Source organism: Trachinotus anak, unplaced genomic scaffold, assembly GCF_046630095.1.
Source record: "Trachinotus anak isolate AG129_WGS33_773 ecotype Australia unplaced genomic scaffold, CSIRO_AGI_Tana_v1 ptg000002l, whole genome shotgun sequence".
Taxonomy (NCBI): Eukaryota; Metazoa; Chordata; class Actinopteri; order Carangiformes; family Carangidae; genus Trachinotus; species Trachinotus anak.
In genome coordinates, this window is record NW_027273853.1 from 21,048,318 (window position 1) to 21,073,662 (window position 25,345).

The 25,345-nt window shown below is 40.5% G+C and overlaps 1 protein-coding gene across 1 annotated transcript; it reads right to left on the bottom strand.

The window, feature by feature from the left end:
- Positions 1-1,112: 1,112 nt before the first annotated feature.
- On the bottom strand, positions 1,113-24,980 carry LOC139637030 (cyclic nucleotide-gated channel beta-1-like). Its single transcript, XM_071505503.1, has 38 exons — positions 24,746-24,980; positions 22,993-23,074; positions 22,873-22,894; positions 22,701-22,746; positions 22,384-22,489; positions 21,599-21,618; positions 21,406-21,511; positions 20,631-20,655; positions 20,277-20,370; positions 20,002-20,108; positions 19,693-19,756; positions 19,250-19,325; positions 19,084-19,108; positions 17,116-17,467; positions 16,579-16,728; positions 16,411-16,464; positions 14,521-14,594; positions 14,029-14,285; positions 13,514-13,544; positions 11,392-11,587; positions 11,104-11,118; positions 10,198-10,233; positions 9,719-9,817; positions 9,447-9,601; positions 7,712-7,960; positions 6,852-7,060; positions 6,564-6,614; positions 6,359-6,445; positions 5,955-6,019; positions 5,597-5,719; positions 5,162-5,303; positions 4,831-4,990; positions 4,645-4,742; positions 4,366-4,449; positions 4,142-4,260; positions 3,514-3,660; positions 3,122-3,320; positions 1,113-2,988 (listed from the first exon to the last, which is right to left on the bottom strand). The coding sequence occupies exons 2-38, from the start codon at positions 23,071-23,073 to the stop codon at positions 2,725-2,727; spliced, it is 4,188 nt and encodes a 1,395-aa protein (XP_071361604.1). The 5' UTR covers position 23,074; positions 24,746-24,980; the 3' UTR covers positions 1,113-2,724.
- Positions 24,981-25,345: the final 365 nt, after the last annotated feature.

Here is a 25,345-nt window from a genome sequence, read left to right on the forward strand (position 1 = left end):
CTAAGTACAAATGTAGGCAGTCTGCCTGAGTAGACATGTGGATGAGGAGGGTCTTTTAAATATCAGCTGGGATTGATCTCTAACCAGTCTGCAGAATTATATTCAGCGTTTTGCCAGTTATAATGGCTCCATGTGGTCAGTCCAGTGAGAATTGGCCTGTAGAATAATTTCCTTTCCCAACCACTTTTCCTTGACCGCTACTGAAAACGTCATGAAGTCAAGGAATGATGTGAAGGAAAATTCATAAAGAGACTAGAAAACCTGACTGTATTTACACTAGACTTTTTTCTTTTTAAACCAACTTTATTTATAACCTTATAACTATAGGACAATATATATATATATATATATATATATATATATATATATATATATATATATATATATATATATTCCTTTCCTAACCACAAAAACATACAGGACTGAAATCTTGAAATAAGATAACTTGAAGGGAATACACAAGCAGAGAAAGTTGAGCAACCGAAGAAAAAATCAAATAAAAAATAAGGAACTGAGCAAGGGATCAGACTAAATTACATTCAGACATAAATACACAGAGTTTGCTGGCATGGGAGCTTCTGACCTCTGCATACATTTGTTGAATACAGAATTAATTTGTAGTGCAATCCACACTGGGTGGGGGGTGTTTACTATTTGTATTAGTTAGTACACTATGCTGCTTGGAAATTTTGCTAAGTGTGTTCAACAATGATGATGCCTGCGCGACTTTTGAGCCTAATAAACACCACAATCCTCATCTGAGTATTTCTATCCCTGCCCCCACTCAGCCTGACGTTAAACCCCAAGCCATCTGCTTTCACAGCAGTCCCACTATATGTTGATATTAATTAATTAGTGGGATTACTGTGAAAGCAATTAGTTAATATCAATGCACTAACTAGAAAAAAGCCTAGTCTATACATAGCTCATATGGCAGTTAGATGGTTAAACCAGTCACCATATTCTATCTTAATTCAGAACGACTAGCCAGCAGCACATGTATCACAAGTCTATTTTTATTTAGTTCTTAATGTGGTTGGTTGGTTTTAAGTTTATCATGTTGTTTGTCAGGCTTTTTGACTCAAATTGATGATTGCCAGTCAGACATAAAACATGCGGCAAATAGTCATTTATTTAAACAAAATTCACAAAAGACAGGGCTACATCAATGACACAATAGAGTTTGAGGACACACATATATATATGTACATATATATAAAGTCCATTATATGCAACCATCTCTCTCTGTCTCACTACACACACACAACCATACAGGAGAAACAACATTGGTATTCCTTTCTACAACTTGTCTGGCAGTATGGTTAGCTGGTTTATGGGCATCTTTTGAGGCTGTGTCAATAATCAAACCATCTATACAAAAATCATCATAAACAAGTCATAAACAAATTCACAGCACAAATTAAACATTCATGCATGTACATCTTGTGACACTGCAAAGCAGTAAAGTGTTTTTTTCATTAGCAGGAAAATCATCTACATTTTAAAAAACAAATATATTTACATTATTGTACAAAAAAATGAAGATACAAATTTTAACTGTAGTTGTAAAATGTGTAAAGCAATGGTATTACATGTATTGATGGCTACATTTTTACGTGAGTGATATATAGATCCCTCTGAGATGACCTATATATACTCAAGCATGCATTAGCATGTAAAGTTCAGTGTTGAGGCAATAAAAGGATAGATGATTTTTGAGCTTGCTATGATGAAAAAAAGAAAGACTGAGAATCTGCATAAAATAATCTGAGATTACTTTACATTGACCTGTCAACGTACATTCCTAACATATTTTATGGTAGAAGCAGTTGATCCTGTTGTTACAGCTTTAAAAACAGTTTTAGTAGGTCTGTACTGTTTTTCAAACCAACTCGTGAAAACATCAGCAGAGCAAGCTACTCACACCAACACAACACAAAATTAGATGACAAAAATATAAGGCACATTCTACTTTGAAGTTTACAAAAGAATGTGTAAACATTTAGCTGACAACAACAGCAAAAACATTTTCTCATTTTGTTCATTTTGGATGTTGTCCAAGTAGTTCAGCTCTGTAGAAATTGCAGATCTGAGTTAACTGTTATGACTTAACTAAGCCATCCCACACAAAATCCACTCGTCATTGCTACAGGAAATTCAATTGTGTAAACTCAGTGTAAGTGATGAAAATGTGCCTGAATTCTGAAGAGGTAACCTGGCGAAGAATGGCTTGCTCCAACTTGAAAAACCAGGGAGAGGCAGGGGCATCGCTGTTGTCTGACACAAAATATATCAGTGTTTAACTTACAGGGATTTTACAACTGCACGGCATGCTGTAGATATGTTGGTTATAATGTACAAAATGGATAAGTGCATCATGGGTCATAATTGAATACAGTACTACTTTGATATTTTGCAGTGAAGCTGCTCCACACAACTTTAACAGATCAGTCTGACAATAAGACATTACAGTGTTTGTACAACACCTCCTGTGTCTTTCATTCCACCATCCAGCCAGTGCCCAGTGGATATACTCAGCATTGTTTATTCCTATATTTTCCCTTTAAAAGCAGTTTCTTCACTCTAACTTTCTCCCTCTCCGCTCACCTGCCACTCTCTTCTTTTTATGTCCTCATTCTTTGTCTTTATCTCCCTCCCTTTCCAAGCGTAGTCTCCCTCCTAACTTCTCCAACCACTCCCTTCACCTCATGTTGCAGAAAAATATCACAACTTCTTTTCTTTCCTCTTCCCGCTCTCGTTCCCTTTACCCTCACTGACATCTTCCTTTCTTTGGTCCACAGCGAGCGTTTTGTCTGCGTCGCTTGGGCACTGTGATCCAGAGTGATCCACAGAGCTGTTGTTGTGGCAGCGGGATGCAGAGCGAAATGTTGTGGAGCTGGCAGAGATGGGTGAAGGCGTGTCCATGTCTCTGTCAGGTCCGGAGCTGGAGGTGGGAGAAGGGGGAGGGATGGAGGAAGAGATGGAGGGCTGGAAGAGGAAAGAAGAGAAGAGTCAGTGCTTTGTGCATATGTGTCTGAGATGAACTCCCTGCCCCCTCCTTTTTATTGTCACATGTGCATAAGTTTATTCCTCGGTTTGCGCAGGTTTTGTGTATATTTACCTGCAGTGAGATGCTGGACTTGTTGGTCTTCTCTTTGACTTTAGCCAGAGCTCCTTTAAGTCCAGAGGACTTCTCTGTCATCTCCAGGGCAGCTCTCAGCAGTTTGGGAGTCTCCTGCCTGACAGGGGCTGCCGGTGCCTGAGGGGGTTCCTTAGCCTCTTCTTTGGGCTCAGGCTTTTTCCCCTTGGTAAGCATCTTCCTGTGTTTGAGACAACGGCTTCAATCAGACTTAAGGAAACTCTAATAACTACATACATGCAGCCAAAGCTGTTATCAGTCTCCAAGGCAGTGCAATATTTAGGGAAATCAAACAGCACCAGTACAGGACAAATACAGAGCACAGACAGTTAATGATTGTGATTGTTATAGTAATGTGCAATGCAATTCTTAACCTGGCCTTCTTGCGGAGGAGTTTCTTGGACTCTGGGTAGTGGACCAGGATCTCATTCAGGTCTTTCTTGTCCAGGATGAAGAGATTGGCGAAACCATGAGCAATCACATTGGCTGTGCGCCTATTTCCCCCACCTACTGAAAGCAAGCTGCCAATCAGAGAGAGAGGAGATATGCATGGTTTAAAACTTCAGGACAACAAACATCACCTATACAGTAAGTTGGTGATTTCATTGGAAGATATCTAAAACCAACACCAACAAACACAGACTCTGTGTGTGCGAAAGTCAAACAAATGCATATTCTTCGCCACATTTTTAGATTAGAAATGTTAGAAATGGCAGCTTGGATTCCAAATTTGCTGCTTTGGAAATATGGAAAATATGTATGAAGTATGTATGAATCACATTTCAGCCCTGCCTTTAATCATACCTTTTCTTGCCCGCAGGATTCATAGACTGCTAATATTGTGAAAGTTACATGAATGTGAACATTAGAAATTAGACTCTTTTGGTCTCCTTATGTGTTTTGATCAGTGTGGTCATTGTCAAAATATAGTAGCAAATATAGTATAGTAGATTATACAGCTGAAACCAGGGGGTGTGGTTAAAGGGTTAAAAACCTTGTTACCTGATCTCTCCAAACACTGATCCTGCTCTGAGAGTGACAAACACCGTCTTCCCATCAGGACCTCCAACCACCTGAACTTCCCCTGCCTTTATGATGTACATCTCCCGACCCACCTCGCCCTAAGCAGCAAAGAGGGAGAAGAGGCAGAGTCACATGATGAGAGGAGGAGACCAATACAAGTCTTCTGCAAACCAAATACAGGCAAGTTTGCATACAGCACGTACCTTTTTGCAGACATAATCTCCTGGCAGGTAGACAACAGAGCGCAGGCTCTTCAGCATATCAAAGATCATCTGTCTGTCACAACCCTGTCAAGAGGGAAATCGGACAAGTGAGGGAAAATAGTGCTTCTAAAGCTACACTTTCTGAAAACCTCTGGTTGAGCTTTATATGGCGAGTACACCAGCGTTCCATCACAACTGGATCTTGCAAAAAGACTGTTTTCATTCATTCTCTAGCAAGTATGCTATGCCGTTTTTTAATTTGTTTTTATTAATTCTTACCTGAAAAAGAGGGACTTTGCTCACGATGGAATAGTTGACGTCTACAGCAATGTCCAGACGCATTTTATCTGGCAACTGAGTCAGCAGCTCCTGCTCATCTGGATTTAAAACACAACAATAAACATAGTATGACTGAAAGCTCAGATGTACAGGATATACAGGGATGTCACAGTATGTTCTCCTTACCCAGCATGCCTTGAGATTGCCACGTGTAGTTGTACCAGGTTTTGACACGGTTCTGGACATCTTTGGGGATGCGATAGGAGGACATGTATTTAATAGTGTTGTCCATACACATGCGGTAGTAGGTCTGACCTGCTGTAGCTGCACCAACCACATCACGCATCTGAGAGTCAAAATTAGACAATCAAAAGATAAAGTTATGGTTAATTCAAAACCATTATTGTACATTTATGATGTATTGGTGTCCTTGCTGAATAATAAAACACTGCAGCTTTTACTGTCAAATATGTATATGTGGAGGGCACAAATGTCTCCTTTATATTTATATATCTACCTGTCCAATCATGATAGAGAAGGCAAAGACTCCCACAAAGTAGTTGATGAGTTGGAAGACAATCTCAAACAGGGTGGTGGGGTCTGGCAGCCCGCCAATGGTGATCAGGGTCTTCACCGCGAAGTAGTAACAGCGAATGTAGCTGAGCAGAGAGAGGGACAGGAGGCATTGGAAGAGGCAGAACAAGAAAATAGCTTCAAATCAATGCAATAGGCAGGGGTTTTAACTAAATGATAAATGTAAAACAAAAGTCAGAAGATGTAACCAAAATAGACCAAGGTGGGAATGTGCGTGTGACTCAATGAACAGTTTTGCAACTACTACTTTATTTAAACAGACATCCTGCACTGTTGTCTGCACTTTGCTCTTTTGTGTTAACCCCCCTTGTGTGTGTGTGTGTGTATGTGTGTGCGTGCATGCGTTTATCCTGCCAACCTGTTGCCTTCGCCGTTGTACACCCATTTGGTAGATCCTAGTCCTGTAAAGGCAGAGCCCCAGTAGTAGAGACAGGCATTACAGTGGAGACAATAAAGAAGATAGGTGGTGGTACGGATCACCCTAAGAGAGTGAGACAGCAATACTTGTGAAGAGTCTGAATATCTGAGCCCAGTTATTTGTTCAAGTGTGTCACTGCTTGGGATCTCTCTCTTGTGATGCTTAATATGGGGGACACAGAGAGGTATTATTTTCAGTCTTCATGGTTCTTGCCAGTACTTTACCAGTATGTAATGAGGAGGAAGAACAGGACAGGGCAGCAACCACCATATTTAGATAGTATTAGGTTGCAGCTAACCTGTAGATGTAGGCTTTGGTCAAGATGGCCTCAAGACGTTCATTGAACTCAAAGAAGGAGTTGATCTGGGATGCAGAGAGAGAAGAGAAAAAAAAATTGTCCGGTTTCAAATTGGGCTTTTAAACATTTGGAAAAGTGAAATCTAAGTAACTGAAAGGTGATTTCCCATAATGAATACATAAAGCCTTGGAAATAAACATTTCCTTTACAATGGTGCCATACTTCATGACACTGTGTTTGATATTGGCCTTGTGATGCTGTTGTGTGTGGTTCAGAAAATGTGATCTACGTTACTGCTGAAAAAGTGGGAGGGTTCTTTGTGTGTTGCTTGCCTGAATGCTAATACTTTAACAGATTTTAATGGCTTTTAATATACAGTTGAAAATACAGTAATAAAGCCTCACCTTCAGCAGCCTGGGAAGTCGGAGCAGAGGGTTGATGCCAGTTTTAAAATAGAAGAGCTCCAGGGGAACAAGGCTGGCTACATCAAACTGAAAAACAGGAAGGTACCACCTCACAAAAAATAAATTGCTAAATTGCTTCAACGATGGATTCACCAATTAATATGTGAAGCATAGGGAAGCAGAATATAAAATCGACTTAACTTACTTTAAAGCGTTTGGTTTTCATATAATTCTTTCTCATCTCTTTTCTGTCACTCTGTGATGAAAACAAAGTCACAAAATTACAGACCAATTATCCTTTGCACCAATTATAATCTTAAAATTAAGTATACTAATGCAGTAAATGTCTCATCAACTGCTGATAACTATTTTTTGTTCATTACAATTCAGGGAATATTAATTCAGGAACCAATTTCTCTGACAGGGGAATTTCTGTTAGTCCAACCGTGACATGTTGCTCGATTACAGGAAAAGCTTCCTGTGTCCAACTCACCACTACGTCCCCTCCACGAACAAACTGCAGACGTGGCTGGAAGACGGTGATGTCCAGGATGTAAATGAGGTCACACAGGTAGTCAGTCAGCAGCCAGTAGTAAATATTGTCTGGAGTCTGATAGGGGAAGGCCCAGCGCACCGGGATGAACCATACGTTCCAGTTCCACGCAAGAGAAACCAAAAACATCCACAGCACATACATTAGGTCTGCGGAGAGAGGAATTAGAGAATTAAATGACAGGAGAATTTGCAGAGGTGTAGTTACAGTCAGGACAAACTTGAATCATTTTGTATTCACAGAACAGAGGTGATACACAAAGCAAGCACCAACTAACACTACACACTGCTACAACTAGAGCTGGACAGGAATAAGAGCGTGACAAATAAGCAGAATCTTATCTGTATTATTATCAAGCAAAATGTATGTTATTTGTGCTTAAGGAAAAAGAATAGAAAAGATAGAAAGTAATGGAAGAGAAAAGGGTAAAGGGTAAACAGATAATAAGGCGGGTGTCTGTATTGCAACAGAATAGTACAGTAGATTCACCTTCACTCAAACCTAATAATACTTAGAATAAAAAATGACAATGAGTGAATGATAAGTTTGTGGCTGAGGGTAGAAAGAGATGAGTTACACAGCTCTCCTTTCACGCATGAGCTGTTCAACTCTTTGAGTGATTATGCAGAAAGTTTGAAGTTAATAATGTGTGTAGTGTTTCTGTTTTTGGTGATTAAAAACTGCAAGTCAGCAATGTCTGAGAACAGACATCATCTGAGTAGTTTGAGTAAAGAAGATTCTACTGCACTGTATGTTGTGGAGCAGGTGGCAGGGGGTGGCGTATTCGGCTGGGTTCTCACTGGTGAAAGGGTCGATGCTGGCAGGGAAACAGTAGTGCATACAGGCTCGTATCCACCGAGGAGCTTTCACCTTGCAGCAGCCGCTAGACTGCTCCTCCTCTGCCTCACTCTCCACCTTGCCTTCCTCTCCTCCTCTTCTTCCTCCTCCTCCTCCTCCTCCTCCTGATGGACCTGCTTTTGCCTCCCTCTCGCCCCCATCCTCCGGCTGCACTCCAGGAGCAGGCTGAGGAGCTGAGGCCTGAGGAGGAGCTGAAGGGACATGTGAGGGAACAAAGGGGTCAAAAGGTCACATGAATCCATGACAGAGATTTTGAAAGCACACAGGACCAGGTTTAGCAATCCAAATTACAACGTGTTGCAGACCTGGAGTCCTTGTTTAAAAGATAGGATGCTAAAAAAATGCAGCAGGATATTTGCCCATGTGATGAAGTTCTCTGTCCAAAAAATAAATTAATTTGCAGAATTCTCTTAGTAAGCAAACCATAGTCTTTCAGCTGTATAGAAACAGCACAAAACAAAAAAATGACTCTGAAAAACATTCAGGAACAAGTAATGTGCTACGGATCATATCCTACTAATGTACACTGCAGCTAACAACAGGCTGACTCTGTCTTGGCAAATGACAGACCAGGCACAAATACTACATTTGAAAAAGAGCAGTATTACATTTTAAAATTTCAAGAGTATATATAAAAAAAGTGTTTCAACTGGATAATGTTTGCACAAAAATCACTCCAGCTTGGATCTGCACATCGTCCACCATCCGTACAGCAAAATGTGCACTCTTAGTACTCTATGAATGATATGTAACTTACAAAAGTCATTCATATCATTAATTATTATAAGATTATCCTGCCCTAAATCAGTGATTCTCAAATTGTTTTGGGGGTCTTTTTTTCATGCCAATCCCCACAACACACATACACATGCAGCCTTCCATAGCTAGAAATGACACCACGGATAACTGTTATATGAATTTATTTGATAGTCCATCATTTGCTGTGACATTTGCTATTTCTGACTGTTCTGCACTTGGAAACCCATACCTGCTGATTTTTAATTTGTTTAATTTAATGTTTATTGCATTCAATTCAATCCAATCTTTATCAAGGACACAGCCCATGGTGGGGTTCATGGCAAGAAACATGTTGTTGTATGTATAATAAAAATATAAAAATGTGTTCATACAAGTGTTTCCTAGATTGCTATGGGGAAAGGATATTAAAAATGTTCTGTACAAAATGTCAATCAACAAATCTGAACGCACCCTTGGCACCTACTGAGGGAAGCACTGATCTCAGTAATGCTAAGATGCTTTTATGGGACTAAAGCATTCATTAAGGGATTAATGGGCGACACTGGTGGTACAATTTTAGGGAAGAATGAGGGGAAGATGGGAATGATGGCTGGGCACAAGCAACTACTGCTTCTACTCACCTGTGTGAGTGAGTGGACAGTTGTGAGTGGACAGTTTCAGCTTATTCATTAAGCTTTTTGTGTATCTAAATGGTAGTCCAAGGTGTGGGTATGACTTTGGGTATGAGTGGGTGGCTTCCTGGCTGGACAAGGCCAACTCTCTTAACCTGGAATTGAAATATATTGTAACACCTGCTACTGTCTATACAAGATTGATCTAATTATATGTTTCCGACTTGTTTCACATCTCACAGTTATTTTGCATGTGAGCTCAGTGTCAGTGTGCAGGTAACAGAGAGAAGAAGAAACTCTCACTCACAGGAGATGACGCTGTCTTCATCTGAGCTGTCAGGGTCAATGAGTTTCTCCTTGGCCTTCTCTGTTCTCTCTTTAAACATCCTGACCAGCTCCTGCAGACGGTCGTTCACCACCGTGCTGGTCTGACTGGCTGAAGATGCCGGACGTTCCTTCAGACTTGGAAGTAAAGTTAAAAAAAAAGTAACATGATGCAAAAATATTATTTTATTTTTGTGAACATTCATCACTGTGTGTTTGTGTGTGTATGTGCGCGTGTGTGTGTACAGCGCTCACACGTCATCTGTACTGTGCAGACTAGACTGGCTAGGCCAGGCTCTGACAGGGATGCTTCCTTCATCATCATCATCTTCACTTTGAGACTGCAGCTTCCTACTGTTAAAGTAGAAATAGCAACATCATCAGTTCATATTTAAGACAATACTGCTTTTGTTATCTTAAACTAAAACCCACTGTGATGTGGCTTTAATGTGCACCATGTTAAGTGGTATTTGTAAATGTTAAAGGGACACAGAATCGCATTATTCTCATATTCGCAGAAGTGCGCCCTAAAAAAATGACAGATTTTGTCCAAGACAAAATAAACCACATGCTTCATTAATGCTCACTCTGTATTTGTGACTGTGAGCAATACAGATGAACAAACACTGAAAACGATAATGTAATGCGTGAATGAAATGTAAGGATTGACAAGGCACAATATGTGGATGAAGGATGACTAATATGGGGATATTTATAAGGGTTGGATATCTTACATCTTCGTCCAGATGGTCCTACGATTCCTTCCGCTACTGTTGTGCATGGTCAGGGCAGGAAGACAGGGAGAGAGAGGGTTTGTGTGTGTATGTGTGTGTGTGTGCGTGCATGCGTGTCAGGGAAAGCATGAAGTTAATCCAACACATAGCATGTGAAGATAAATCACCTACAGTACTCTACAGGTAGGTGACACAGTGAAGATGCAAGTGCAAGATTAAAATGCATCTGTTTATTGACATCCATACAACAGCCAAAAGCACACACATCTGGAAAAGTCATGCAAAAATGAACAGTACCATCCCATTTCACAAAAGAACAGCACAACAGAGGACAACACAGGACAGGAAACACCCAGTGCCTTTCCAAACAATAATTCATACAATAAACTGTCGTGTTCTGCACAAACAATGTGCTGGTCGGCTTGTGTGTGCTATATTAGCGGCTCTGGACAGACTGTACAGCAAGACGATGAACAGTAGAGGGCGATAGAAGTCATTTCAAACAGCACAACACAACAGAGTGAAGACTGTGAAGCTATTTCATTCCAAAATAATAAATGTAATGACTTATTAAATCCATAACTAATGATTGGACGTGATTCTGTAACTAAAATTGTCATCTTTTTAGTGACCAAATGCTATATTTTTCCAGCTATAAATATTAGATTTTATCTCCTTTTGGATCAAAATGCTTCACTTGCAATAAGAGAAGCTAGCACCATGACAAAAAAATATATATCCTAGTAATGCTACTTTCCTTTTCTCTATGATGAAAGATTTTGCCGTAAATAAGATATGCATGTGTATATCTGTTTTATTGGTGGAACTGGTCACTGTTGAAACAAAATGAAAAGCACTCCCCACTGAAGGCAACTACAACCCAGACAATCCATGAAGTTTCCTTACTCTTTATCTCCTTTACTGTAGATGCAGAGCATAAGGGCAAAGAAAAAGATGAGAAACATTTTAGTGCACGCCCAGATTTAAATTTCTTGAATTTCCATTTCAGAGACAGTGTCTTCAGTACAACATCTGTCAACATCTTTCAAATGTGACATATATTAGCCTGTTAATAATGTTATGTTGTGTTTACATATCACAAAGCATAATTGTCAAAGATAACATACTTACCCCAAAGTAAGAGTAAAATGTTTCATACTCATGTCATTTGTTGCCTAAGCAGCTATCTCTCACCTCTGACGACCTCCAGAAGGGGTCACAGGGACAGTGAGGGTTGTAAGTTTGGGATCCTGCGGGGTGAGAATTTGGGGGATAGTACTCTGTTCCACATCCCCTCCTTCTCCTCCTGCTCCTCCTTCTTCTTTTCTATCATGGTCCGAGTCAACGTCCTCAACATTGACGGCCGGACGGAGGCTGAGGCTGGAGCTCTCTGGAGAGGTTGACAGACACATTATGTTTGTTGTCATTTAGTCAAGGGCATCACCAGTAATGGTATGAACAGTACAGTAACGCTGGAAAAAAACTGAGGTAAGTCCACTTGCAAAGATGTGATATACTGTAATAATACATGAATGTTACATGTGCAGCATTGCGAGACGCAAAGCAGGTCACAGTTACAAGCGAAAGCAAGGTAGGACAGGGAGACAGGAAGATTTAGCAGGACCTACATCGGACTAATGCAAGAGGATCTACCACTGAACTAGGACATGTATAAGAGAGCCCTGATAGCCGAGAGGACTAGTTTACTCGTCTAGCAAGACATTCAGTCTGGCTAATCTGGCTCAGGTTACACTGGCACACTTCTTCTTTCAATAAAAACAGTACCAACCCAACACAAAAACATACAAAAATCCACTAGCACAGCACAAAACAGCTACCGTTTTTCCTGACAGCATGTTCATCCTCCAGAACATGTTGTCAGTGAATCTGCCATGACATCTGAACTCAGCTGATAAGTTACTTTTTGTACATTTCTTTTTCGATTAACATTTTCAAATACAGTTTAGTGTCAATCAGCTGTTAATTTAACTTTAGTGGTAGATAATTAATCAGTTTCTTCTGATTACACATATCAGGAGACAACTGTCCCTGCATTATGACTGAGTTCATGAATGTACATAGTATGAAAGGAATCACACAAGGACAGTTAACTCTCCACTGCTTGCAGATTCACCTGCAGGTCTTATTGCTGAAATGTCTGAGTCATCTTCAATGAAGAACGCTGGGTTAGAGAGACCAGACAGCTGGTGGGATGGGGAGTTGAGCTGCTTTGATGGGGGGCTGACAATTGGCGGCAGACGCGGATAGGATGGCACATTGGGCAATTCGAGGGCACTACCACTGGGGGAGGACGGAGAAGGGGAGCGGGACCGGAGCTGAGGATAGTGAGGAGGAGGGAGAGGGGAGTGTCGGACAAGCTGGTTGAGTTCTACATCTTGCTTCTGTTTTTGCTGTTGTTGCTGTTTCTTAGGCATCTTGAGGCATAAGGCTGTTGAGGCGGTTCCGGACGTTGAGGAAGTACTGCTGCGTTCGGCTGGGAAACTGGGAGAGTTTCTGCGGGATGTTTGAAAAGCTCTGGGAAAGACTAGACAGACTGGGGCTGACTGAACCCTCTGAGTTTTTGGGCAAAAACTCAGTCAGAGTCTGGGCAAAATCTCGGGGGACCTGTGTGAGTCTGATCTGGGAGAGCTCTTGGCGTAACTCAGGGGGTAGGGTGGGTAAGTACTGGGTTATGTCAGAGAATCGGGTGGGTAGCTTTGGCATGGAGGGTATTTTCGGGGGGGAGATGCCGTTCTCTTTGAAGAATGCGTTGATATTGCCGAGGCACTCAGAGGTGTGAGGAATGCGCATCAGGCAACTCTTAAATGCATCACAGCTGACTGGAGCTATAGAAGAGACAGGTGGATAGGCAGAAATACAGTCAGGATATAAGCAAGATGGGAGTTGGGCACTGTTGACAGTCAAACAGCAATGTAGTCAGTCAGAATGACAATGTCAGACTTCTAGTAGACAGGAAGATAGATAACAATTATGCCTGCAATCACCAGATGACATGTACAGTAAAAATCTGAGCCTGACAGACGTCCATTCTAACTGACATAGAGATGCAGTGATGAAATCAAATACAGTGGTGGTTCTGTGGATGTATGTGTGTGACAAGCATGTAGAATGACAGTCAGTTAAGAAACTTGAGAGTTCAACACAACATAACCAGTCAGTCACACATACAGGCAGGAAACTGCTAATTATCGCAGTAATATGGACAGCTCTAATCACAGCCATATACAGAATCTGTAACGAGAAAGATTTTCCTGATGAAAAAAAGAAAAACATAATGAAATTAAACGGTACATACCACCACATTCATCCCCTGTAGCTTCTTCCTCCTACAAAAAACACAAAGCATGTTAATGAATGGCAGTGGAGTGATGAACAACGGTGGTATATGAACATCAGGTATAGTGGTAAAAATTAAATACAGAAATAATAAATAATTGAAAAATAAAAATGTCTTAATTGTTTTTTTTGTTCAGCAAAAGGGAGGGAAGGAATTCTTTACCAAAGAGGTTGTAGTAGTATGCCTGTTTTGTTTTTTGTTTTTTTTTACTTTACTTATAGTATCTTTAGTTTAACATTACTTTGTTTTAAAGTCTTTTGATCCCAGCTCGTTTTTAATGTGGGGCAGGACCGAACAGGATAATAATGAGAGAAATTGGCATGAAGGCAGCAAGATAATATAAATATGCAACACAATAAATTGTAAAGGTATTTTACAGTAGGCATATTGATGAATAAGTTCGGCCAGTTCAGAGGGTTAAACTAAGTGTCACATGCATTCATCACAGTACACCTTCAACCCCTGGACATTACTTTTTCAGCAGCTTTGTCACTGTTGGTGCCTCGACCTTCCTCTGTTTTCTGCGGCTGCTGAGTTACAGGCTTAGCTTCAGAATTGTCTTCCTCGGTCTTAGTCTCTGGTTCTGGTTTTGGTTCTGGTTCCGGTTCAGACTGCACTTCTGGTTCTGGTTCCGCTTCAGACTCTGCTTCTGGTTCAGAGGACTTAACTGGTTCAGGACTTGGAGGTGGAGAGGGGGAGGTCCGCTGTGGCTCTGCTTCCTCCTTTGGCTCTAGATTTTTTTCAATTGTAGGTTTCATAACATTTAAATAATGGAATACTCAATTGTCCAATGTTGATAACAGTTATTGTCGAAATAGAAATATACACAAGTTTCAAAAATCTATATAGTGTGTGCACTTGGACTGCAGAGCACTATGCTATCTACTTAAAATTTCTGAGTTTTCCAGCCTCATTCTTTTGCTTTAGTTCAAAAGGAATTGCAACTCTTATGTCTTGACCTCTACCTGGTTCTGTGATGGTAGGTTCCTCAGCCTCTTCCTCCTCCCTCTGTTCTTCCTCAGCAATGCTCTCCTCCCTCCTGCAGGACAGGGCAGGGGACAAAATAGTTGGACAGTTCCTTAATCAGACTGTCTGGCAGCGTGGAAGGCTATATATCAAATACAGAAAATCTTAATACTCTTACAAAGTATTAACACTTGATTAATTCAGTTAGTCTCTATTTGCATGGACGTGTTTGTCCCCTCTGAAAATGGTGATTTGGCTGAATTTGTGCAGGTTAGAAACAGATTAAAATGCATAATTTTAGCACTACTTATCGACAGTATTCAGAACACATTTATTGTATGTTTCAAAACATTTAGTTAACATGTAATGTGTTGAATTGATGTTGCAATTGAGGCACACAGATGTGATAACAATGACAGGTCATTTTATAGACTGCCACTGCAATGGTTATAGCATGAAACATGTGACCATTCATTAACATTGGTTCTCTATTAACTTATTCTGTAACCAGACACTGAAACAAAGAACAGATGTAACATCCACCCAGACTGGAACACTTTTACCTGGATACTGAAAAATGAGGAAGTATGAACTCTGCTCGGTGAGACTAAGTAGTTAGTGTTTTCTCTCTTTAGTTACCATAAAACGACTGTCTCGGTGACCGCTGGCAACCTGTAACAGACCAGCTGACATAATATCTGTTTAAATCAGAATAGTAATAAAGTTAATTAATAATAAGTAATAGGTTCAACGCATTCATTTCATGGCATGTGGTTATCCATTACCTAAATGCGACGTTGTCACACGATACTCACTTTCTCAGTCAATATTCACTTGCGTTAATCCTCAACAGTCCCGACTGAAAATGTACACAAGCACCGAGACACGACAAGTAACGCAAACTCGGCTGCGGGGGGAGATCAAGAGTTTGACATTTTTAGAAAAACAGAGGGAAAATGTTCCGTCACATCTCCGTCCATCATCTCCCCTGCGTCTCCGGACGTGAAGCAGCAGCAGCAGCAGCAGCAGCAGGTGTTACCGGGGGAACCGCCGAGAGAGAGAGTGGGAGGGGGCGACTGTTGCCAAGGGAAGCTGTGGTTGCTATGGCACGGTGGTGTGATGCTTTTATGTATTGTGCTGAGGCAGAGATCACTTAACGAGAACCCACGGGATTTGCAGAGAGACCTGACAGCCAGATGACTGTGGTGCAGACTCAGCTGTGCGTCTATGGCTGGATCAGCCTGAGAGAGGGAGCTGAAGTGGAACTGGGGATGCTGGGGCTGTAGGGTCTCTCCAGGGGTGGAGAGTAACTAAGTAAATTTATTCAAGTACCGAACTTAACTGCACACCTGCGTTGTGCTTTTATTTTGGCCTACTTTATACTTTTACATTTAAACGTAAAAATTGCACGTTTTACTCCACTGCATTTATCTGAGAGTTTCTTATTTTGCATATGAGGATTTAAAATGGAAAACCTGTGATAATCTTGTTCCACAATATTACATTAAGGAGTCATTATGCTTCATAATACTTTTGCTTCTGATACTGTAATAACATCTTGATGGTAGTACAAATGTATTTTTACTTGAAATAAAATTTTACTTGTGTATTTTACATTGTAGCATTGCTATTTTTACTTTTTCCATCACAGGGTGTCTTGCTAGTTTCACCACCAAATCAAAAATCTTATGCTGGCAGGGACAGTGACATGCAGAAATTTCAACTTAAAATAAAATCATTGTTTCAAATATTTTGAAATGAATACTACATTTTATCTAACAGGCACAACACAAGAGAAGTAGGATACAAATTCTAGGTGAAAGACAAAGTGGGTTAAGGGTCCTATGGGGGATTTCAAGGAGGTTAACTAAGGAGAAATTAATTCTTACTCTGTGACTTTACTGTGCTCTATTTCACTCTCGTCTTCTTGTGGCACTGGCAGCCTGCTCACAGTGAACACACATTATCAAATCACTTCACAAGGACTAAAAACACCAAAACACAAAAACAAAACACAAACTTTCACTGTCTTTCTCTAACAGGGCTCATGGTCTTACTCAGCTTCAGGCTCATCCAGCAGTTCTTGACTGCCCAGTGAGAGTTTGATGGACTGTCCCTCACTGGCCATCTGCCTGATGGCCATCTCAGCTGTGTGCCTGGCCACCTCTTCAGCCATACGTGCCATCTCCAAGCGCTCCTGCATAAGACTAAAGAGAGACAGGACACAATGATATCACACGTGCTGTGCAGCAACGTTTGCAATGTGGTTATTACATTAAAATGTATAAGTTAAATGTTTTATGTCTTTTTCACTATTGCAGAGACTTTATATCCCACAGCAAGACCTTAAGGCCCTGCAGCAATCAATTTAGTCAATCCAGCCATTCAATCCAATTAGTCTTATCAGTACATTTTGACTACTGCGTGACAGCTTTATCTACTGCTCCAGCCAAGTGAGTAATATCAGCTTGCACTTAAATCAAGGATTCAACAAATACTCTTAACTAACTTGCAATTATTTAAATTATTATTTGATATGATACTGGACTTCCAGCTTTGGCCTCCTCCACTCTCTTGTTCTCCACCTCTCTTACCGTTCCTCCATGGTAGCCAAAGCTACATCTTCAGCCTCCTTCTTGATGCTCTCAATAAACGGTGTCCAGCGGCCTGTCTGGGTCTCAGCATCTTCCTGAGATATTTTTGTCAAACACTCTGACGGTTCTGGTACTGGACTGGCATCACCGCACTTCAGGGACTGCATGGATGCCATGGCCAGTGAATTGGACTCTATCTGCTGTGTTGCCTCATGCTCGTGGTGTGTTGTCGGTGACGGTGGAGTCAGTGATGTGGAAGGTGTTGCAGCTTTGGAATGATCCTCACACTTCTGCTGACACTCGTCTGTCTCCAAGTCTTCTAGTACCATGTCGGGTTTGAGTTTGGATGACGCTATGAGAGGGTAATAATTATAGTAATCATTAATTCTCCAGATGTGAGGACACGTTAGCCATCATTAATAAATCTACTGTATTTAGGGGGATTCAGACAGAACTGGTCTGCTTATGACAAAAAAAATAGTGTTGAGGACCCAAGGAGGTAAATAAAGGTGTTTGTGAGGAAAGACATTGTCAGACAAACCACCATATAAATAATTTTTTCACACTTTGTCTTTATTATTCCTGCAGTGTCCTTACATTACAGCATATCATTATACTGATGTATTGAACCAACCTGTCTGTTTGACAGTCAAAATATTTTGAATGTAAGCAAGTATTCTTCTTACAAATCAAGCCAAACCTCCTCAAACAACACCACGCCACATACCCAGGCCACATTTCACAGTTCAAGGCCAAACATAGTTATCAAGTGGATCACAGCAGGCCTAATACTGCACGCAATACTCGTACAATCTCAGTTCAACCCTTGGAAAAGCTTATACATACTCTAACATGATCAGGACCCAAACTGACCTCAACTTTCTTTGACCACAGAAAGTACAGATTTTAAGGAATAAGACTTTTCTCTACAGAAAATGTCAAGTATAAATACTGATAGAGATTACACTTTATCCACATATAACACAATAATGAATTAACATAGCTGCCAATTAATCGTTATTTCCAGATTTCTGTTGGGAAAGGAAAGAGATTTGGGGAAAAAACTATATTTATGTTTAAATGTATGACCAGTAAATCACCTTTTTACTCTTTTTCTGGATATGTTCTTTTGCTGGATATGAAGATGGCAACATGAATATATAGTGCGCATTGCCACAGGCTATAGCTCAATAAAGTAACAGAAAAATATAATGTTTGCAATCCTTTGCGTAAGAAACCTACAGTAATTTCAAACAAATGGAAATTACTAAATATTTCTGTGTCAAACAGAAAATGTGCAAATTCAAAATCACAAAGAATGAAGACAAACACAAATCTAATTACCTACCGAGTATACAGTACACATTTCAGTTTTATCACTGCACACATTTGAACATACATACATTCATATGAAACTGTATTGAGTACAGTAAGGTGAGTTGAATATATCTCTATATTCTTGTAGTATTTTACAGCTGCCAAGAGCTTCTGTACTGAGCTGCACACTCTGGCTATGCCAATAGTTCATTATGTCTACTGGTGTCTGTCTGTGGGAATCAGAGCATCCCCCAGTCGTCTCCTCCTGCTGTTTAAGGGGCTCGCAGCGCCTTCCCCCCTGAAACAGAAGGAGAAGAGGGACTGAGTTAGGCTCCGACCACCCGACCAAAACACCTCTTCAAAAACTATGGGAGGAAAAACAAGAGGGTGCTTCAACAGAGAACACACAGCTCCACAGGAGTTACTCAAAAGGAGAAAATGCAGCATATTTCACCAGTAAAAAAAAAAGCATCCCATGTTGTTCAAGAGTTGCTTTATGCTTGTTGTAAATACGGTTACTTAGCAGGTTAATGCTCTTCTGAGGCCACCTGATGTAGATCCACTTAATTGAACTGTGAAGTGTGGCACTTGTGAACACAGTGGTACTGGCAAGAAAATGTCAGGAAAGCACAATGAAGTGATTAAACTCACCTTTCTGTAAAACTTCAGCTGCATCCTGAGAGCAAAAACAAAAAAAGAAACAGCAGTTGTATGGGTTGAATTGCTATTAATATAGTTCTGGGAAAAGGATAGTTAAGGAGAGGTTGACAGGTTGAAAGGCAAGAAGAGTTCAAGGAAGTAAGAAGCAAAAACTTACCTCGGGATCATTTTTGGGTTGAATGGCAGGCTGAGGCATCTTCAGGCCCAGTCCTGACACGAACCAGCCAACCACACTGTGAAGAGACAAACTAATTAACTGTGTGTACTTAACCTGTTACACATTTAAGTGCAGTCTGGGGATGACAAATTAACTCAAAACCCTCATATCTGAAACTCCATGTGCTGACTATAACAGAGCCATCATTGATGGTATCAGTTACACTTGTGCTTTGTCTACTATGACAAGTCAAAAATGTTTGCTGTGAAATGGTCTATTATGGACTTGCACTCTCTAGGCAAGAACAATTACTGTCATCAGCCTATAAAAACACTACTTTAAAGACACAATCAGATGCAGAAGATCAGTCAACTGTCATTTTATCCTGTGGGAAGAAAATGACGTCCTCTTATCAAAAAGGACAGAGACGGATCAAAACATACCCTGAGGCCTTGCTGTCAGTGTCCAGTGAGATCCCACTGAGAGACTCAGGTGGTGGAGACAGAACTGTAGAGTAGAGAGAGACATATGGTCACTGTACAAAATACTGTACAAAACAATCATCAATCCCACAAAGTCAACAAGTGTCTGTTATGATTTACATCTTCAGACTCATAAAGTTCAGGTGCTTTACAGTACATGTGTTTGTGCTGTGGATAAATTCAAATGCCACTTTATTGGTCTCCGTGGGTGTTTGCACGCATGTTTACATTTTTGAGAGTGTGTCAGATCGAGTGTTTGTGTAAGTGTACTTTTGTCCAGAGAGGAGCGCGGGGACTTGGTTGATGGCTCTATGGGCACAGCACCAGGGGGCAGTATAACTGGCTGAGGGATGATCTGCTTTATCCAATTTACCATGCTGCAACAGAGAAAGAGAAAGGTCAGCCTGAAACACATTTTTAGTTCTTTTAACCACAAGTAAACTGTACTATCGAAACTATACTTTGGAAACTTTGATCATATGTTGGTGTGTCAAGTTTCAGCTTTAATAACTGTGAATGTGTGGTAAGAGGCGATTCACACTCACTTAGGAGGGAACTGAGGGTTCAGACTCTCTACCTCAGAAACCTCGTCATCTGACACCATCTCCACCACTGGGATGTGTGGGAGGGGATCATAATCTGCACAGACAGACAATCACACAGCTCTGTTAGGCTGAGAAATTACTGAGAAATTCATGACCTGTGATGAATTTACTCTAATTTAACATAACTTGATTACTTTTTAAATGTTTACAAAAGAAAGAGATGTTATTCACACATATATATTCATCAATTTTTTCTCAAATTAGTGTCTGCCCTATATATGCAGCACTTTCAAACACATTAATATGCATTCATCACCAGTCAATCGTCATGCTTTGGAAATAGGAAAAACATACCTGGCATTGTTGCTACATCATAGACCTAGGACAGGAGAGAAAATGCATTTAAAGTTAAGCCATCAACAAGGATACAAAAGGAGCCAATGTGAGAGGTCATCCACAGGTCCCACATTGACCTGTTGCTAAGGCTGTTCTCACAGTATGTAGGTTAATGCTTTTTATCGGCACAGTGTTATCTGCCACAGTCATTTGATGATTTCACACGTAGGAAGAGTTTAGATGTCAATTAAACCCTTCTTTAATTCAATCCTAAAGCAGAGATAGATTATGTGTTTTTTACTTTTACTGGATCACATAAATCATAAAATCACTAGAAAACATTAAATATATAATATAATTTTGTCTGAGAAACATAGTGGACTGGATGTTTATCACTGCAGCTCGAAATTAAGAGCCTGGTTTAAATAGCAGTGAAGTTAATGGAGAGGTTTAACCTGGCTAAACCCCCCGTGGATACCTTTAGAAGCTTATTCCTTACTCATGGTTAGCCTTATAAGCCTGTGGGACAATATTAAGTTGCTTGAGTCACGTGTCACAGGGTTCAAAGACGTCAATTGTCTTGACGTGTGTTGGTTCACAGAATAACTTGGTTTGATTCATCTATTTACTCATGTATGAGGTCTGAAGAGAAAATACTGAACAGTGCTATTACATGGTCAATTGAAGACCTCTCCTTTAATTATGTCATATGAAGCGTGTTTAATCATATTAGGAAAACTATAAATAAAAAAAAAAAGAGAGAGATTAATAAATTAAGTCTTCTACATCTCACCTCAGTGTGTTCCTCGTTGTTTATGTCGTTAGTCTCTCTGTACTTTTCATCAGGCTGAGGCAGCACCTTGGTCAGACCCTGAGCTACCCAGCCGATCACTCCAGACCTGCAAGAGAAATGACCTTTAATTAACTTTTGCAAGTTCATAATTTTCTTTAAATATTCTTTATTCTTAAAATCAGTCATACTGTACCTCTCTCCATCCTCTCCTGACTGGTGGGTGGACAAGAAGATGAAAAAAGGAAAAAAGAAAGCAGAAAAAATTAAGCAGCAAATGCTTCACAGGACAGAATATGCACTTAATTTCTAGCAATTCTCTGTTTCTCATATTACTGTACTCTTTCCTCCCCACTGTTTACAACTACAATACTAATACACAGAAAGAACTCCTTTGTTAAAATTGCTTTTCACAAGAATTCATAGCATTTTCTAAACATTGACATAAACTTTTTGATGAACCAGCCTCTTTAATGATGGGGAAATGAGAAATACAACAGAGAAATGAGAAATACTGAGCTGAATTTAGTGAAAACAAGTGTTAAAATGTGATACCAAAATTAAATGATGGAAAATGTTGCGGCATTCCACATTAGGCCACTCCACGTACTTCATAGCATAGTTTTGTGACAATGCAATCACCATTGTCTCAGTGCTTTCCTCTTGTTAATTTCATCAAGGCAGGAAACATGTGGATGACTGTGCAATGTACAAGGGCAATTTAAACTATGCTCAAGAAGCATTCTCATCACAATTGACATAGCTGGTTAAGATCTGACATTTGATGAAAACCAAATATCAGCCTGATATTAACACATTCAAAGAAGCTGGTGGGAAGTGAAGGAAGAAGGCTGTATAAAGCAAATATCTCTGGTTATGAAATTCCCATGATTTACAGTTGTCTCTGTAAAGACTCTAATTTGTAGTAGAAATACACTTTGGCCTCTTTATTAGAGGACAACATGTACACTATACACTCACCCTGGCATCAGAGTTGGCTCTGCTGAGTCGAGGGGAGGCAGAGGGCTGTGGCAGAGAGCTCACGAACCCATTAGACAGCCAGCCCAATACTCCAGCCTGGGCCTGACTGTAGAGGAGGTCAAGAAAGATGGGAAGAATTCAGTGTGTCCACACACACACACGCGCGAGCACACACATGCACACGCACACGCACAAGCACGCACGCACGCACACACACACACACACACACACACACACACACACACACACACACACACACACTCATTAACACACACTCATCGACACATTCAAAGAAGCTGGTGGAAAGTGAAACATACCTGTCCTCTGAAACCTCATTTGTGTTTTTCAGTGGAGGACTCTTCACTGTAGGATAAGTTTTAAAAAAACTCATGTTTTAGATACATTCTTACACATACAGTGAGCAGATGACTACTGTAAACAAATCCACAGTGCATAAAAAGTAGAAAACAAGTTGAAAATAATCCTCACCTCCTCTGTTTTTGGGGGGGTCCTTAAATGAAAGAGAGACAGAGAGAGAAAACAGTGAGAAAAAATATTCAGAAAATATACTCTACAGATGATAATGTGTGTGTGAGCATGTTATCATACAGCTGCAGTAGTGTTGCCAGCGTCATCTGTCCCGGAAGCTTCAGGGGGTTGGGGGACCACTTTCACCACCCAGTTAAACATCCTGTTGAAAACACACACACACATGGACACACACACAGTAAGCCTCCTAACAAGCCCTTCATCAAACATTGTTGATAATGCTGATGATAATTCCTAATAACTCTTTTCTGGTGGGTTCATCAAAGGAGCCACTTCATCTGTCAGGCAGAGAGCCCTTAACTGGAGCTAATGAGGTCTGATGACCTGCTTCAGTTTTGCTTTTATCTAACGGGACAGTTTTGGCCCAACCAGAAATTTCTCTCCATGGTCTCGACTGTACTTTTCCATGTAAATCTTGAAAATTGTCTGTAGGTTCTCATCAGAGAGGTTTAAACACATTCACAGTGGTATGTGGGGCCTGTAGTATGAGTTAGAAAATTGTTGATTCAAGCATAAGTCAGGTAAAAGATGGGGTCATATATAACTGAATACATTGCTTTGTAATGTGTAATGTAGACTTGACTTCTCAATCTAGTGACTCAGAGAAGAGATTGAAATCAGGATACTGTCTCAGGTCAAAAGTCAGAAGAGGGGCATAGGCAACATAAGCTGCTTTACCAGCAGGTGCCACAGGTGACGGAGGGTTAAATCAGTTACAGAGAAAAGCCTGTCACAAATGCAGAAAAAGAGGAAAATGTAACTAATAGAAATACAAGACAGATTTACAGAGCCAGCAGGAGTGCCACTCATCTGACCTAATCTCAAATGAGCATATTATCCACTGTGAGAGTTTATCAGCCTGTTGAGCTAATCCACTTCAGCAACAGTACAAAGAGCCACTGAACCTGCAAGATGTCCTGGTAACGGACCACAGCACACAGCTCCAACACAAGCCAACCAGGACAGCAGACAAATACAATGATTGTTTCTAAATGTAAGAATCAATCATAATCACAATTTGGAAATGTGTGAGTCCCCTTTGTTGTTGCAGTTTAAAAGTATATTTTGTTTTTGCATTGCTCGTTGGCATCACATAAAACTTGTTAACTGAATACAAAAATCTGAGTCTACATCATATTCATTCAAGGGAATACCAGGTGGGCCTAAAAGACCACCCTTGGGTCTGCCTGGTGGCTCATGACCTGAAGGCCTACAAGATGTTTGAATTGTCACATTTTTAGCTATAGGATAGGTTTTCTATGAAGAATCTATTCATGGAAAATCCACATACAAGGCTTCTTTACAAAGCAGTTTGATCTGTTGTTGTGATCCCGCTGTGATTCCCGACACGATGTCCCAATCAGAGATCACAGGGGCCTCTTCCCTGGCCTAATCTCACTGTCATAGCATTGTATTCAATAGTGCAGCTCTGTCTCCCAACTATCCTACAGCCTTCCTCACTATGTAATGCCTGGAACAACTTCTGACATGTCCCCATCAGCCTAGATCATTTTCAGTCTTCAAAAGAGCATAAATAAAGATATAATTCTTCATCTACTGATAGAGTTGGAAGGATTGATCGGTTCAGGCTGTAGGCATCCATAAATTCCACTGCCACCAAATAAGGCCAAAAAGTCTCACTTGCAAAAGCCACAAGCTATTAGAAATTTATCTACATTTCTTTTACCAGTACCACATTTCTGCTGCAGCTTCACTAATCACAGATCAGATCAGGCACTGATTTTACGACTCAAATAATCCACATACATTGTGTATTTCTTTGTGTACAGAATAATAGAGTTGTTTTCCTTACCTGTGCGTCTACAGGTGGCTCTGCATACCGGTGGTGTAGAGATCCAGAGTGCAGCACAGCCACCACAGGTGTGCAGCGATTTCCACAGTGTCTGCCTGGGGCTAACGGGATTAACCGGCACCACCCTGAAGGTCAAGACACAATCCTCGACTGTGAGCAATCGCAGATTAGCTTCAGGGAAACATATAGTCAGGACATCATCCCTGTAACCTAGAAACTGTTTTCCACCCACACCAGGGTAAACAGCAACAATCAAAAAGCAAAAAGTGGTGATCTCCACCTTACAAAACTGCCGACTCCAGGGATTTGTGACAGAAAGTGAAAATGCTCATTTTCCAGAAGTTGCAGACTACAAACAGTGCAATGTGCAAACCAAGTAATTGTAATATTGTGTGTTTGAACCTAGATTGGGAATTTTATTTTGTATTAAAAGTTTTACAACCTGCCTCTCTGCCAAAGAAGGGGTTTTTGTGTTACATGATTTGTTTCCTATTTAATTTGGGGTATAATACTGCTTCAAAGAACAATTAAAAATTCATATTTTCAAAACATGTCTTTCTATTGTCCTCTGTGCACAGTGAACTTATTGGTATACGTGGC